We start from the raw sequence: 15,978 nt of genomic DNA, 5'->3' as shown, positions 1-15,978 counted from the left end.
TTGGGCCCTCCCTCATCAGCCCTTTCAAAAGAAATAGAGACTTAAACGGCCTCGAAAATAACAAGAAGAATAATAGCTACCTCTGACGTAGGACTTATCACCCATCACCTAGGCTAAACTCTGTGTGAATTAGCTCACTTAATCCTCAAAACAATCCCATGTCATGGTGCTGCTTCCTTGACTTAGAGATGAGGAAACTGAGGCCCAGAGAGGTCATATCACTTGCCCAAGATCACAAAGCTGCCACAATGGCTCCAGTGTTCAATCCTGAGCAGACTGACCACCCAGCACACAGGCTCAACACCTACATGACCACCTCTCTCAGGCAGGACACGATGAACCGGAGCCCAGCAGAGGGGACAACCAGCCAGAGTGAGACATGTTTAAGCAGTCGCCAGCCTGTTCTTTCACCCTGTCTCTGAATTTCTTTCATTCCTTCACACTCTTTTTGAGCTGAGGGAAGCTGATAGAGGAGGAAACTGTGCTACATTTTTCATAGAGGCCTACAATTTTAGGGATGGAAGGGGCCATACATAGCCCTAGTCGTGTCTCCCCACCCTCTCTGCAATTGCACACCTCCCGTGACAGGGATCTCACTACCTCACCGATGGCCCCCTCCATTCTGGGGCAGCTCAGGTCCTCAGAGGTCAGACTGTCAGAGAATGTTTTTATTTCACTGAGCACAATCTATTTTCTTGTGTCTTCTACCTCTTAGTCCTGTTTCTGTCCCCCAGCTTCCCTACCCTTATCGCAGGTTATCTTTCTTTCCACTCACTCTTCTGATACTCCCCAACCTGAAAACAAACAAAAGCCCCTATTAATTAGGAGCAGGCAGTCTGCTAAATGGGATGATCTAGGGATTTTATTTCATCCTTATAACATCCCTTAGAGGGGACCCAAGTCACTTGGCCAACAAGCAGAGGAACTATGAGCAACTGAGGTGGGTCTGAGCCTAAAATTGAATGCAAGCCAAGCGCAGTGGTGCACACCTGTAATCCCAGAGGCTTCGGAGACTGAGGCAGCAGGATGGCAAGTTCAAAGTCAGCCTCATCAACTTAGCAAGGCCCTAAGCAACTTATTGAGACTCTGTCTCAAAATAAAAAATATGGCTGTGGATGTGGCTTAGTGGTTAAGTGCCTCTGAGTTCAATCCCTGTACACTCCCCTGCCAAAAAACAACAACAACAAAATGAATCTACCCAAAAAAGCGAGACTACCCATCACCTGCCAGAGAAAACTCCATCCACAGGGAAACATTCCCACATGGAGCTCACCCTGACAGGGTCTGTATAGAATCCAGGCCCCCAGGGACAGGAGGATCTCCAAGAGTAGGGTCTTTTTCCTGCCCTCACTGAGGGGCAGTGTGTCCAGGGGTCTGCTTCAGGTTGCCCAGTAATTTAGAAGCCAACATAGGGTGAGAAATCAGAATCCTTCTGCAAAAGGTAAGCATATAGGGCTGAGGAGAGGGGTCCATGTGGACGACAGCCTCTGTCTGGCCCTGTCCCTAGGGCATCTGAGGTGGAGCTTCCAGGCAGTCAGCCTAGGTGTGTGGCCAGCTCTGCCACAGGCTGCCCCTGAGGCCCCAGCACCCCTCTGCCCCACTCTGAGCTCCAGGCCTCTGGGGCTGCAGAGTTGCAGCCTTCACCATCCCTTGGCTGCCCTCCCTGCCCCCCTACCCTCCAGAGCCTCATCTCCGGCCGGTGCCATGGCAACGGAGAGCACCAGGCCCTGGCAGCCAAAGGAGCCCCCGAGAGGGGTCCCAGGCTGAGGCAGGGAGGGGGGTGCGGCAGGCGCAGACAAGCAAACCTTCTGTTCCTCGGGCTGCTGCCAGCCTGGGATCAGCCATGAACCGGGCTGGGGGCCACAAATAGAATGCTTTCTCAGAGCCAAGTGGCCAGGGGGCAGGCTGGCCTCGGGGCCCTACTCATACTGACCCACCAGCACGCAGCCTTCCCCCACCAGACCAGAGCCTGCAAATCAGGCAGGGGTAGCTGGCTAACGAGAAAACCTGCCATTAGTTGGTGCCAATTATGGAACATTGAGATTCCCCTCAGAGCCCTCCCAGGCAGCCGAGCAGGAGGAAGGGAAGCTTCCACGTCTCGGTGACCCTCTCGCTTTCTCAGCATCTCTTCTCCTACCCTCTTCTTCAGTCTTCACCCTCTGATTCTCCCACTCACTGTTCCTTAGCCTCTCTGAGTCTCGGTCTCTGACTTGCCTTTGAGCTGTCAAGGCTCTTGATGGAGTTAATACAAGCAAATGTGCAGGACAGGGCCTGGCACACGGCCCTCTGCAAAGCCCGAGGCCATCTTCTTCTTATTCATTCGCTCACGGGAGAAATCAGTCATTCACTTAGTCAGCACACAGCTGAGACCCCACCAGGCCAGGCTCACCAACAAGGCATGCATGTGACATATGAGATGGCCCAGGAAAACTCTCCCAGAGGGGCTCTCAGGAAGGGGTAGCTGCTGTTTTTATTGACGTTGGCAGCAGCATCCCTTCCTAGTTCACTGGGAACTCGTTCACTAGTTCACTTCCTAGTTCAGCAAGGAAGGACACACTCGGTGGGCAGCCTAGGACCAGAAACCAGATCTGATGACTCTCAGTCCACTGTCTGCCAACTCTCCTATACCTTTGTCTTAGTCCCTCAATTTGATTCCCCACAAATCAGGAAATATATCTAACAATTATCTGAGATAGCTCCATGTTCCTAATATGAGATTAAGCCTACAGTAGGTGCTCAATAGATGCTTACAGAGCATGGGTGATCAAATGGCTGTGTAGAATGGGCTCTTCTAGACCTCAGGCCAGGGGCCTCAGCTGCCCCCACTAACCCAGGATTCACTAGGCTGGGAAACTGGGATGGGCAGGCAGTGGTGACCTTTTCCCTTCAGGAAGGAAATGAGACAGGCTGATTGAGGCAGAACAGACACATGGGACCTTGAATCTAATGGACTGTGCCTGATGCCACCCAGGGCAGGAAAATGGCATGGGAGATCAGCTAGGCTAGGAGCAGCAGGTCTAGTCTCCTTGGCATAAGTCCTAGTTCTTCTGTCTCGTGACTGTGTGACTTTCTGAGTTTAACTTCTCTGAGTCTCAGTTTCCTACAAGATGGCATAAGAGACCTCCTTTTCCACCGCTGTGAGGAGTAGAGATGACAAAGAGCCCTCAACACATAATAGGTGCTCAGTGAATACTATTGCAATTGTATGATTAGTTCAGTAGGGAAGGAGAGTAGGGCTTCCTAAGGGAGGTGGCCTTGAGCTAGGCCTCTAGGGTTCAGTTGAGCTCTTTGGCAGACAATGCCAGTGTGGGGCATAACATAGGACTCTGTGAGAGCAGTCCAGGGAGGCAGGAGTGGTTGGGCATCTGAGAGAATTGGTAGGAAAGATCAGTTAGGCCAGAGATTGCGGTTCTTCAGCAAAGAGGTAGATGGGGGGCAGGGAAGGAAGCTAACCTTTGAGAAAGGTTTGGGGTGCTGGGTGAGGATTTTGGCTTTGCCCTGGAGACACTGTGAAGCCAACTTTTCAGGGCATTGGTGATAATGGTGGGCACCTAGCCGCTGCTGGGATCATGCTGTAACACCAAGCACTATGGGGGTGGGGGGCCCCACTCAGGACAGTGACATAAGCGGGTTGGCATTCTGTGGGAGGCTATGGATTGGGATAGGGGCAGGGAGTCAGGGAGGCCAATTCCCAGGATTAGGCCCCACGAACCCAGCCTGAAGCCCCTGGCAAGACCAACTACATCACTTCCGGGGCAAGTGCAAAACAAAAAAACAAGCATCTTGGTTGAAAAATATTAAGAATGACAAGACGGTGACCGCTGAGCCTTAAACCAAGTCCACTTTCTTCTAAACATGGGACCCTGATGAAGCTGAATGCTCATGAAGTCACCCTGTTCCCTGGACGAAAGTGAAAACCATCTGTCCGTCTGTCCATCCCTCCATCCTTCCATCTTCTGGTGCCTCTCCTTCTCTACCCACGGCTGCACTATGCATTCAGCAGGTGGATCTCGGGCTGGCAGTTGATAAGGAACCCAGTACAGGCCAGATGGAGTAGCCCACAGTCCATGGGGTCAAGGCTAATCCTTTACCTCAAGTCCAATGCCCTGGGTTAAGAGAGTCCAGGCTCCTGTGACGTGTTTATAGAGTTGAGCCCTGTCCCTCCAGGGAGGACTGGAATTCTCTGCCCCTCCATGTCCACTTAGGCTCAGACGCCGGTGGGATCACAGCTCTTGGGGGGTTCACTTTCCAGGAAAGAAAAGTAAGCAACAGAGTGTGGTAAAGCAGCCCTGAGAGTCTGGAAGGGACTCTTGGGAGCTGAAGGCAAAGTTGGCTGGACCCCTGGAGCCCTTGAACTTCTCCCTTGCCCTCCCTCCTCTTTAAGAGGAAACCCTAGCCAGAATGGAGAAGTGATGTGACCAAAGGTTCCTGGCCCAGAAAACTACCCCACGGGGGTTCCCAACCTTCGCCAAGATGGCTTTACTTCCCTTCAGTCCAAATCAGTCCCTTAACTTCCCCCAGAGAGATCAGAAGCTGAGCACTGGACGACATATTAGGTCTTTAGAGGGGTGGTGACGATACAGCAAAGGGAAGCATAGGTCCCAGGCTCGGCCATCACCCTCGGCCTGCACAGCATCCCTTCTCCTTCCTGGACCCAGGGAAGTCAAACCACGTGACCCCAAAAGTCCTTTTCATCTCTTGACATTCAGGAACTTCCTGACCCTCTGGCCTTCCCAAGGGACAGCCCTCTCCATCATAGGGCGGAGAAGCTCGTACCTCCCGCAGATGAAAGGTTCGGGCACCTGAGACATCAAACAGCCTGATCGGAAGCAGGAGAAGCGAGGGTATTAATGCAGTGAAAGCAGTGCACTTTGATTTTCAAAGTCCTGCACCAGGCCTGGGGCGGGGTACCCCAGAAAGCCCCTGAGTGGGTGGAGCACTGGGGTGAGCGTTGGGGGTTCAGGACATTCTTTTCTGGATGCTCTGAACCTAAAGGCTAGAGAGGGACATGAAGTGGACTTGTGTACTGGAAGCAAAAATTGGGTCAGTTCCAACCTACTCCCAACAGGGCTGGGTCTCTGTGTCCACTCCTTCTGTCACCTCTGGAGCCCATAACTGATTTGGGTTAAAGCCTTACTTTCTCTTGAAATGCGAGCCGAGGGGGTTTGTCAGTAGCCCCAGGACCACCCCACCAAGTGCAGGAGCTGGGCTGAGCACCTCACCCATGCTGTCACCTCCTGGAGCCCACTGACCCTAAAGGTCATCCACATAGCCTCTAACAGGCCTGCCTCCCAGACTTCTGTTGCTCTTATTGTCCCAGGGAAACGAGCATGTGGACTCTGCAGGAACATGTCCTCCGAGCTCTCTGAGAAACCAAATGCATTAAGGGGCCCCTGCACATTGTTAGAAAGTTCCTCCTCGTATTGCAGGTTAGGATTTTCCATTAGTGGCCATTGATCCTGACCTCTTTCTGTAATGTGTAGACAAAGGGTAAGGGGAAAAAAAAAACCCTTTCATTTTGAAGTTAAATGTGCATGATCTCCGCATACACTGTGGAGCTTGTGCTGCTGATGATCTGAGCTTAGAATCCTGGAATTGTTCTGGGGCTGGAAGGGAGCTTGGAGATGGTCTGGGTCATGCTCCTTGTTTGACTTACGAGAAGACTGAGGCCCAGAGAGGGACCGACTTGCCCAAGGTCACATGGCCTTCCAGGGTTGATGACCCCCAGTGGAATGCTGAGGGGGGGCCCCCACAGCTAAGGCGCGTCCTCAGAGTCTATGCCGGGTCCAGGGCCCCACCCAGCCTCGTGTCACAAGTTTCTAGAGTCAGAAATGTTTGCGCGCAAAATCCCAGCTCCTCCACTTCTGAGCTGTGTGTTTCTGGGTAATTGACTTAACTTTTCTGGGCATTTCTTCATCAGTAAAATGGAGAGTGTTTATATTGACTCCCAGAGGTCGTTATAATAATCAAATTAGTCCAGCAAATATTAATTATGAGCTTACTAATTGCCAGGCATGTTCTAAGTTAAGTGCCGAGGAACACAGCAGTGAACTGTGAGGTAATGGTCACAAACACAATTAAAATGCACGTAGCTGGCTCCTCCTGCATACACTGCACCCTAGCTGTCAAAGCTCTGACCCTTAGAAGAGATGGAGACCCTTGACCCTCCCTCCCCTCGCCCCTGATGAGGAGGACTGTAAAAACAACTTCATCCCAAAGACCCACTGCCCACATGGTTCTGAAGCATCTGCAGGAAATGGAGGGGGACTCAGGGCTGTCTAGGGGTCCCCTCCCTCTCCAACATACTTCATAGCCTGTCCTGAGCAAAACACCCAGAGTCCCCTCCTATAGCTCTGAAGTGGTCCCAGGTACTGCATAAGGTACCAAGAGGACAAAGCGAAACTTCAGAGTGTACATGGTGTCCATGTTCTATGGGCAGGGGTCATTGTGGGCTACCATCCTTAGCATAGCCAAGCGGTCCTGTGCAGGAGGCAGAGAGAGCAGCCCTCTCTTGTCAGCAGCCCCAGGACCACTCCACAAAGCGCAGGAACTGGGTGAAGCACCTCACCCATGCTGTTACCATCTGGAGCCCAGAAACTTCCCTGTTGCTCACAGAGGAGGAAACTGAGGCCCGGAGAGGCAAAGCACTGGCCCACAGTCACCCATTCAGCCAGAAGCCAAATCAGGTAAGGGCACAATCATCTGGAGCCCAAGCTTATTGGTATTCATCAGCAGTGTCCACTACCTCCCAGATAGGAAAGCAGCCAGAGAGGGGACATGGGGGTTTGAGGTGGACCACTCCGAGGATGTCAGTTGAGCCAGGTTGAGCCCCAGGGCTCCTGACTCGGAATGCACAGTGCTTGCTGCTGCCTGCCCACATCTGTGGGCAATTACCAGCCCAGCTCTTCTCCCACAGAGGAGGAAGGGCTGCCTGATAACTGCTGTCTGACCAGATGCCTCCTTCTTCTCTCAGAACCAAGCCAGGGACTGGGCAGACCTTGCAGCAGTCAGACCAGAGGCTGCACTTTGAGCCGGGGCAGGTGCTGAAGCCAGGGGCGGCCTCTGGGGAGCGTGAGGACTACCTGATGACCAGGGGCTCCCTGCACTGTGCTGGGGTTAAGCCTTTGGGTTTAGACAGACCAACTCTTCTCACTGCATGACCTGGAAAATCATTTAACCTCTCTAAACCTCAGTTTCCTCATCTGAAAAAATGGGTGTAGTAGCCACCAATTTCAGAGCCTTGCTATGAGGATTATAAGGTAGATGTGGTACAGGCTCTTGTGCCTGCCTGTGGTGGGTGCTGGTGATAGGTCCTCCAGTGCTGTTGTAACTTCAGGGTCTCCTGCCTGGAGATAGGGCAGGACTGTGTGACCTCAGAACATCTTGTTAGAGCCCTCTGTTCATTCTGGGGGTGGCAGAGGCCGGCAGAGACACTCCTTCCTGCTTGTGATAAAGAAATGCTATCTGGAGAAGCTACCTGATAACTCTGGAAGGAAGGCAGAAGGCCTGACCAGAAGGTTACTAGGGACACAGGACAGCCAAACCTGGAGTCTGAAAAATCTGATGTGCAAACAGGATATAAACAGCAACCAGGCTCCAGCTCCAAGTGCAGGGCAGGGCCCTGGAGGAACCAGGAATGCTGCCGGGAAGAGGTGGAGCAGCAGGGCCTTGTGGGAGGAGGAGGGCAGATGCCCGCAGACAGGTTAGTGCCAATTTCTTCTGAATGTTCCGGGATCTGACTGGGAGGAACCAAAAGCCCACGTCTGAGCTGGGTGTAGCGGCACTCACCTGTCATCCCAGCTACTCAGAAGGCTGAGGCGGGAGGATCTCAAGTTCTAGGCCAGCTTGGGTAACTTCGCAAAATCCAAATAAAAATTACAAAGGCCTGGGAAGGTAGCTCAGTCGTAGAGTGCGAGCCCCAAGTTCAACCCCTAGTACAATCCATCAATCAATCAATAGATAGCCCGATTGGAGTAACAGGGTAGGAGAAGGTTCCTGTCTCCTCAGGGTCTGCCACTTACTAGCTGTGTGGCTACAGTTGCGTGCTACTGCGTGGCTGCTCATGTGTAGAGCAGAGGAAATACAGTCCCTGCTCTGGTGAGCATCACAGAGGTATTCTCAGAGTACTGGGCACAGGCCTGGCATGCAGTAAGTGTCAATCAGTGGCAGCCACTGTTAGGAGGTGGGGCTTCCTACAGGCATTGGAGAGCCACAGATGGGCCCTGGGCAGGGAGGTGGCGTGTCCCACTCCTGTTTTATGATGGAGCTGAGAAGGGGCAGAGTCCAGAAGGAGGAAGAGAGCGAGAGGCTGAGCAGAGGCCTAGAATGGGAGGAAGGACCCCAGTGGCAACCCTTCTTCAAAGAGGAGCCTCCAGATCTGACAGCTGGGTCAGGACTGCTGGGCCTGGGCTAGGCCAGTTGCTGAGGCCCCTTCGGACTCAGAACTTTCCCAGCGGCTGGGGCTTTAGAAGGACGACTTAGGAATCTGGAAAATTTGCAAATCCATTTAAATCCCCAAAGGTTGCCTGGCGGCTGACTGGCCTAGAGCCAGGCTGATTCTTAGGAACAAGGCTTGGGCCAAGGGACAGAGACTAGTCCCTGAGGTCCCCCGTACCTTGCTAAGTCTCTTTCTAGGTATCCTGCGTGCCACCTCCCAATTCCCCACCCCTGCCCCTCTCTGTTCCCTCACACTCACACACACCCCTATAGACTGTGATGGACATCAGAGGCCCTGCTGGGCACCCAGAGTCCTCTGGGGGCTGTTGTCTTGAAGAGGGCAGGGGGCAGCAGCGCCTGCCTCCCTCGGGGTGGGGAGGAGAGAACTTACTCCTCTGGCCCTGACACTGCCCACAGCCACCCAACCTCCGCCCATCTGGTTTTGTTAAAAATATTTTCCATTCTTTTTTATCTACCCAAAGAGGCACTGGCTGGGGCAAGGGGACAGGGCATAGGGTTGGAGGTCTCCCCTCTCCCTCACTTACCTCTCTGCTCATGGCTTCTGTTGTAGGCAGGGTTCCAGGCTGTGGGCTGTCACCCCCTCCAGGAAGTCTGCCTTACTGCCCTCTCCCAGGTATCAGAAAGACTTTGCTGGACCTGAGATGGGCAACAGCTGGGTTGAAGGGCAGGCAGGAGCCTTGCAAGCTCCCTGAGACGTAGGAGAGCGGGAGGGGGTGCTGCACGGGTGAGGAGCAGGCGGCCTCGCCTCGCCTCACTCCCAAAGCATCCTTAGGGAGGAGCAGAGTTGCCAGGAGGGGCCGCCCTGAGTCTGGCCTCCGGTGTCCGCTGGGCACAGGCTGCTGCCGGGTGGCTGGTCTGAGGGGCCTGGCTCTCTCCTCCCTGTTGGTCTCCTCCTCTCTGGCTCCAAGTTGCTTACAGAACGATCTAGGGTCCCAGCTAGGTGGGCAGGGACTGCCACCGCGGGCAGCCCCCGGAGCTCGCACCACTGTGGGCTTCCCTGCCCCCCCACTCTGGGGGAAAGGCTGCAGGGCCGCCTCTGATTGGCCCAGCTGGGAGAAGGGGGGCGGTGGGGCCGGGAGGGTGGACGCGTGCGTCTGTTTTCAATTTCAGGGTTTTTTTTTTTTTCTCCCTCTTTCTTTTCCCCCAAGTTTCTTGTTTTTCTTCCTCTTTTCCCTCTGCTTGCTCCCTCCCGTCGCCTGCTCTCTCAGGATGTGAGGGGATGTTTAGAAATTCCGCAGCCCACGCCAGCCACTGAGTCACTTTTATTAAAGAGTAGCCCAGCTTCACTGCCTGGTGCCTGCCTCTGGTGGCAGCCTCCCCTTGCGATGGCAAGGGCACCTGGGGGTGCCCTTTCTCTGTGCCTCAGTTTCCCCATCTGTAAAGGAAGCTCTGACGCTGTACATGCTGCTTCAGGGGACATTCATTCATTGAACAAGCATACTGAGCTCTCACTGTGTGCTAAACAGTGTTGGGGGGGGCGGGTGGATACAGCGCAAGACACAGCCAGCCGCTAGGCAAGCAGTACCCAGCTAGAGGACAGGGGCTGAGAGTGCACTCAGAGGGACAGCTAACTGAGGTGCATTTCTGAGAAGAGGGGACTTGGAAGGGGTAGAAACACCCTCCAAGATGTTCAGTCACTCTTTAGAAGAATCCAGAGAACTGGCACAGAGAGAACAACTTGCCCAAGGTCATCACGTTTCCCCAGATCTTGAGGCATATTCCCTTCAGCATCTCGAAGCCCCTGGAACCAGGAAGGGAGTATTTGCCCTGTTTATAGCAAGGAAACTGAGGCCCAGAGAGACCCCAAGACCTTCCTGAGCTCACGGAACAACAGAAGAAGCAGACCTGGTGCATCACAGGGTGGAAGGGACGCAGGTCATCCTAAGACCCACACCCCAGCACAGTCAGGCGCTCTAGCTCTGCCATCTTCCTGGGTTACCCTGTGGCTCTTGCTTTCAGTCACTCAACAAGACATTCTGAGTATCTGTTATGCTCCTTTTCCATCCTTACCCTCCTTCCCCCGCAGGGCTGCCAAACCTCAGGCTCCCGGCTGGTTCTCTTCTTATACCCTCCCCTCCTCCGATTAGTCTCTGGTTGCAGACTCCCAGGCCTCACAGCCAAGAGCATCATCTTAAAGGGACTTAAAGGGTAGAGCTGAGTCATCTCCTGCCCCTATTACGTACATATGGGGAAACTGAGTCCCAGAGGGGAAAAGAATGTGTCCCAATTCACACACGTAGACCCTGGCTCTGCCCTCCTTCCTCTCTGCCCTCTGCACTTCTGCCTGCCCCCTGTTCCTCCCCAGTCCCATCCAGGCCCCTGTTCACAGCAGAGCTGAGATTCGCTTGAGCTGAGATTCCATGCCAGCCACAGTAGTTTATCTTGCAATCACTTCTTGGTTTTATCCCAGTAGAAATTGCCCAGCAGAGCATCTGAGCTGGACCACATGGGAGAGGGGTTCTCAGACTGGATCAGGCCATGGGTAGGGTAATGAGTCACCCAGGAGAGGGGACCTGGTCCAGGGTTTGGTGGTCAGAGGGGAACATGGGGTGATCCCACAGACCACAGGGTCAGACTTGCACAGGATTCTTGTGCCCAAAGATTGCATTGGAAATTTACAATTCCCTGAGCTCAGTTCCCTAGATTGCAAAAAGAAAGAGAAGAACAGAGGAGGGGGAAGGAAAGAAGAGTGGGGAAGGGAGGAAGGAGCAGAAAGAGAAGAAATGTATAACTCTCCTCCTAGCGTCCTTGTCTGCTTACCTTTAAACCCTTGGACCAACTGCTGCAACCAGGATAGCTCTGGGGAAGCAAAGGGGAGTTTCCACCCCTTATTTCCTAAGGAAGCTATTCTGGAGCAAGGCCTTGTTGAAAGACCTTGGTCTCTTGTTCTGCTTGAGCCTCGGTTTCCCTGTCTGTCCATAACAGGCTGGGCTTGCTGTTATGGGAGGCCCTTGGGATGTTCTGTCTGCAAACTCCCTTAGAGTTAGACTCTGGCTAGGAAGAAGAGGCTGGTGGACCCCAGGGCAGGGGACAGCTGGGGGCCAGAGATGCAGCACAGAGGGGAGGGGGTGGTTGATGGTAGCTCCCTGGGGAAGTTGGCTGCCGCCGGTTTCCGGCCAGCCCAGCCATCTGACTGGCCCATCTGGAAACACTTAGCCCCTACCACCATTAACCCTTGGTGGGCACCAGGGCTGTTCCTCCTCCTCTCCTCTGAGATGTGGGTGGGAGATGCAGAGCTCCACAGAAGACCACAGAGTGCTCACTAAGGCCGGGATGCTGAGGCAGAAATGTCATGACTGAGGGCAGTTTCTGGAGCCAGAGAAAAGCCTGGGTTCAAATCCCAGCTTCTCCAGGTTCAAGCTGTATGACCTTGTGCAAGTCATTTAAACGCTTGAGCCTCTGTTTGTTCCTCTGGAAAATTGGGTTAATTTAAGGACAGATTCTTTTTTTTTTTTTAATTTTTTTGTAGTTGTAGATGGACAGAATACCAAATAGATTTTATTTGTTCATTTTTATGTGGTGCTGAGGATCGAACCCAGTGCCTCACTCATGCTAAGCAAGCCCTCTGCCACTGCACTACAGCCCCAGCCCAAGGACAGATTCTTAAGAGCATTTAAGAAATTCTTAAGATTTGTACTGTCCCTGGAAGGCCTAGTGTAGTGTCCAAAATGTGGTCCCTGCAATGTGGAGCTTCCCTTCTGCAAGCAGCCTCCCATCGCTGCATGCCTCTGGGCCTCAGCGTCCCCTTGAGTGCTCTGAAACGGTGGGCAATGAACAGGGTACGTGGGCAGTATAGTAACATCATGCTGGGGAGGTCAACAGGGCCCCCAGCCCCACTGGGAGCAGAATAGGCCATGAGCACTCTCTCAACTACCCAGATACTGGGAGCCAGGTCCAGCCTCAGACATGCCTGTCCCGGGAAAGGCTGGACTCAGCTGGGAGTATGGACTCAGTGTGGGGAGTCCTGCTGGGGTGACTGAGACATCATGCAGAGGGGCTCTGGGCCTTAGGACTCCACTTCCTTTCCCCTGGCATGGCGGCACCCTCAAGGGTTAAGACCCTGAGCTCTGATGTGGGCAGCTCCAGCCCAGCTCTGCCAACTTCTAGCTGTGCAACAACCAAGTCTCCGAATTCGCTGAGCCTCAGTACTTTCAGGTGTTCAAGCAGACACATGTGCACACCTGGCAGGGGTGGAAAGGCCTGAGGGAGCCATGTGCATGGTGTTTTGTGCAAGCCCTAGAGCAGAACAAGAAGGCTCCACCAAAGCAGCTGATCCTCAGGTGTGTGGGGAGGTGCTGTCTCCATGTGGTCAGTGCCTGAGGGAAGCCTGTCCAGCCTGCTCACGTCACGTTAGGGCCGACATGGCCCAGGTCAGTGATGGAAGCGACTGTGCCAGGCTTCATGCCTGTACTGTGTCAGCCACAGGCTGGGGCTGCAGCCAGGCTTTTGTCTGGACGCATGCTCTTCCCTGAAGTAGGGAACCAGGATGAGCAGACCCCCCCTCCTAAGACCCCACCCACGCCTGTCAGAGCCGGAAGCAGCGGCTCTCAGTCGGATGGGGGTCAGGGGCCGGAAAGGGAGCTCCAAGGGGAGCATTCCCAGTGGGCCAGCTCAACACTCACACAGGCAGAGCCAGCGGCCACCACATCTGGCTCTCCCACGCTCCCGGAGCAGCTCCCCGGCTCCCCAGGCAGGGGTGGGGTATGGGGAAGCAGCACACATGTCCCAGGCATCCGACAGTCATCTTGGCTGCCAGGGCCAGGAGGACCTGAGAGTTGTCCATTGTACAGGCATGGTGACTGAGGCCCAGAGAATGGAGGGGGCTTGCGTGAGGTTCACAGAGAAGGTGGCCCTGAAACACAGGTCCCTTGGCCCCCAGCTCGGCATCCTTCTGCCCTGTACAATAGGAGCAGAGAAGCCAGGTCCTTGTACTTGCAGCTGGAGAGCCAGAGAGGCAGAGTAGGAATTTCCAAACCTTCTGGACATTTATCTGGTAGCTACCACAGTGGGCAGAGGAACTTGTGGGGACCTTGGGTCACAATCCACTCAGGATTCCTAGGACTCCTCTTATTTAACTAGACTACAGCCACTGAGGCTTTCAGGGATCCCAGGAAATGAGGGTTTCAAGACACTACTCACTGGGCCTCCATTTCAGTGCCCCAGGACCACAGGGACTAGGTTGTGTCCTTCGGGCACACAGAGATGTTTCAAAGATCACCACCACAGCAGCACCCTGGAAGACCACATATTTCTTCCTCATTGGGCACACTGGCTCCTATGGTCCCGAGAGGACAAGAACCTGTTTGAGAGCACACAGTAGGTCTCAGAGGAGTCCTCTTACTCTAACTCTCTCACCACCCATCCATGGCGACAGAAGTTAATTGAGCACCAATTGTGCGCCCTGTCCTCCTACCCTCCCAGGGCTCAAAAGCAAACACCAAGGAAAACAAACATTAATAGTATTGAATTGTGATGAGCATGATGAAAGGGACAGGGAGCGATGGGCTGGACAGGTGGGACTCTCGTTCAGGGAGACAACGCTTCTCTGGAGAAGAAACTTGTCAACTGAGACCTGAGGGTGAAAGGTTACGCACCAAGCAAGTGGGAACAGTGTGTGAGGCACAGGAACAGCATTTGCAAAAATTTAGAGGCTAGAGAGAGCGTGGTGTGCTTGAACAGAGGGAAAGGAATGGCTGAGGCATCTAAGGTTGGAAAGGGAGCCAGGGGCCAGCTATGAAGGCCTGCAGGCCCGAGGGAGCATGGCTTCAATCCTCAGGTTCCACAGGGGTCACTGCAGAAGTTTAAACAGCGGATGAGCCTCAGGTGTCACCAGGACACCTGAGATGAGGTGATGAGATGGAAGATGGGGTGGGGATGAAGGTAGGTGACTGTGGCACACTGCAGAGGAAGGGCTAAGGGAGTGGGAGCCAGGCAGGGCAAGGGCGTGGGCAACCATGAACTGAATCTCACCCCACCTCTGCCCTCAGTTCTTCGTCCAAGAAGCCACAACAGTGAATCCCGACAGGAAACTGGGACTTCTCAGTCCCAGCCTGGGCTTTGACCTCTAACTCGCTGTGTGACCTTTGTCTCTTCCCTGATCTGTGTATTTCTCTGCACCACAGGTCAAACACAGAACTCCTTCTCATGAGGGCAGTCTGCTCCAGACTCTGATTTTAGAATCGCTTCTGCTCCCTATGCGTCTGCGTCCCCCGGGAATGCTTCCCTTTCCCATGCCTCTGTTCCCCCCAGAGAAGTATCAGTGGCTTCAGGCATCAGACACACCTGGTTACAAGGGCTGGGTCCTCCTGTAGTACTCTGGAGTGCCAGCAGGTGGCACATCCAGCCTCTGGAGGAGGAAGGAGGAGAGGGAAGGGGTTGGGAGGAGGGCAGGCCTGAAGGTAGAGAGGCTTCCCAGGAGCCCCACCACCCACTCCGAGGCTCACATCTGCCCCCTGGAGGTAGGAAGAGCAGGAATTGCTATTCTGGCTTCTGAGGTAGAAGCCGACTTTGAGAGGGCAGTTAACCTGCCCAAGGTGACAAGCAAGGTTGAGCTTGGCTGGACCTGGCCCCCAGTTCAAAGCCCTTGAACTGAGGTTAGAGAGTTTCCAGAGGCTGGATGGAGGTGGGTGCACTGTGGGCCTGAGGCTGGCCCTGGGTTCTTCTAGTAAGCCTAGATTCCAGGTCTGTAAACCCAATTAAAAACCAAGTTGTCACTCATATTGGGGGAAGGGTTGTTGGGAATCGAACCCACAGACTTGTGCTTCCTAGCCCTTTATCGCTAAGATCTTTATGAGGCCATCATCTGTGCACCCCACCCCAGGAGGCCCTGGCTGGGTGTGTGAGAGCAGCCTGGAGGGAGAGCTTCCAGGGGGACGAGGGGCCCACCCAGGGAGCCAGGGGAAGGAGGGGTCCCATAAAGAGCCACTCCCAGAGATAAGGGGCTGTCAGAGAGGAAGAGGCTGCCTACAGGGCCAGGACACGTGGGGGCTTCTGCACTCAGGCACAGCACCAGGGCTGCCCTGCCTCCGGAGGCTACCAGTCCCCATTGGGAACTTGGGGAGCCTAGGCCCAGGGGCTCAAGGTCATATGGTAGGTCAAAGGCCAAGGTGGAGGAGGACCTGCAATTTCAGAATGTGACTTTTAAACAAGGTTAGAGTGTCCTTGGGAGGAGGTACCGGGGATGTCAACTGAGAATTATTGACAACACTGGTTGGGGGGTCCCCCTAGGGGTAAAGGCAGGGGAAAGCAGAGGGTCTTTTGCATGAAGAAGCCAGAGGAGGAAGAGGAACCAGCTATTTGCTTAGGCAAACTCCAGCTAACAAGTTGGGGGTGGGGAGGCCTACACAGGCCTACCATCCTCCCTATCCTATAGGCCAGCTCACCTAAGCAGGAAAGAAAAGCTTCCAGATAGGGCATTGACTTGCTGTGTGGCCTCGGGTGGGTGAGTTCACCCTTCTGAACTGCAGCTTCTTTTTCTGCAGAATGGTGATAACAATCCTACCTCCCTGGGCTGGGGGAATT

At 54.1% G+C, this 15,978-nt stretch overlaps 1 protein-coding gene across 2 annotated transcripts in view; it reads right to left on the bottom strand.

Annotated features, from left to right (window-relative positions):
- Positions 1-9,473, bottom strand: part of Pdgfrb (platelet derived growth factor receptor beta) — a 37,612-nt gene extending 28,139 nt beyond the window's left edge. Inside the window, exon 1 of one of the 2 annotated variants that reach the window (XM_058584224.1) lies at positions 8,982-9,473. Coding sequence is in view for 1 of the 2 variants with exons in the window: in XM_046460110.2 (XP_046316066.1) it covers positions 8,982-8,993 (12 nt within the window). In the remaining variant the exon portion in view is untranslated. The remainder of the gene's footprint in view (positions 1-8,981) is intronic. The other variant, XM_046460110.2, reaches the window with a different exon arrangement.
- Between the last annotated feature and the right edge of the window lie 6,505 nt (positions 9,474-15,978).

Source organism: Marmota monax, unplaced genomic scaffold (genome assembly GCF_021218885.2).
Source record: "Marmota monax isolate L192 unplaced genomic scaffold, Marmota_monax_Labrador192_F-V1.1 WCK01_AAM20220418_F8-fsc00006, whole genome shotgun sequence".
Taxonomy (NCBI): Eukaryota; Metazoa; Chordata; class Mammalia; order Rodentia; family Sciuridae; genus Marmota; species Marmota monax.
The sequence above is the reverse complement of the archived record's forward strand: the minus strand, read 5'-3'. Positions and strand labels throughout refer to the sequence as shown.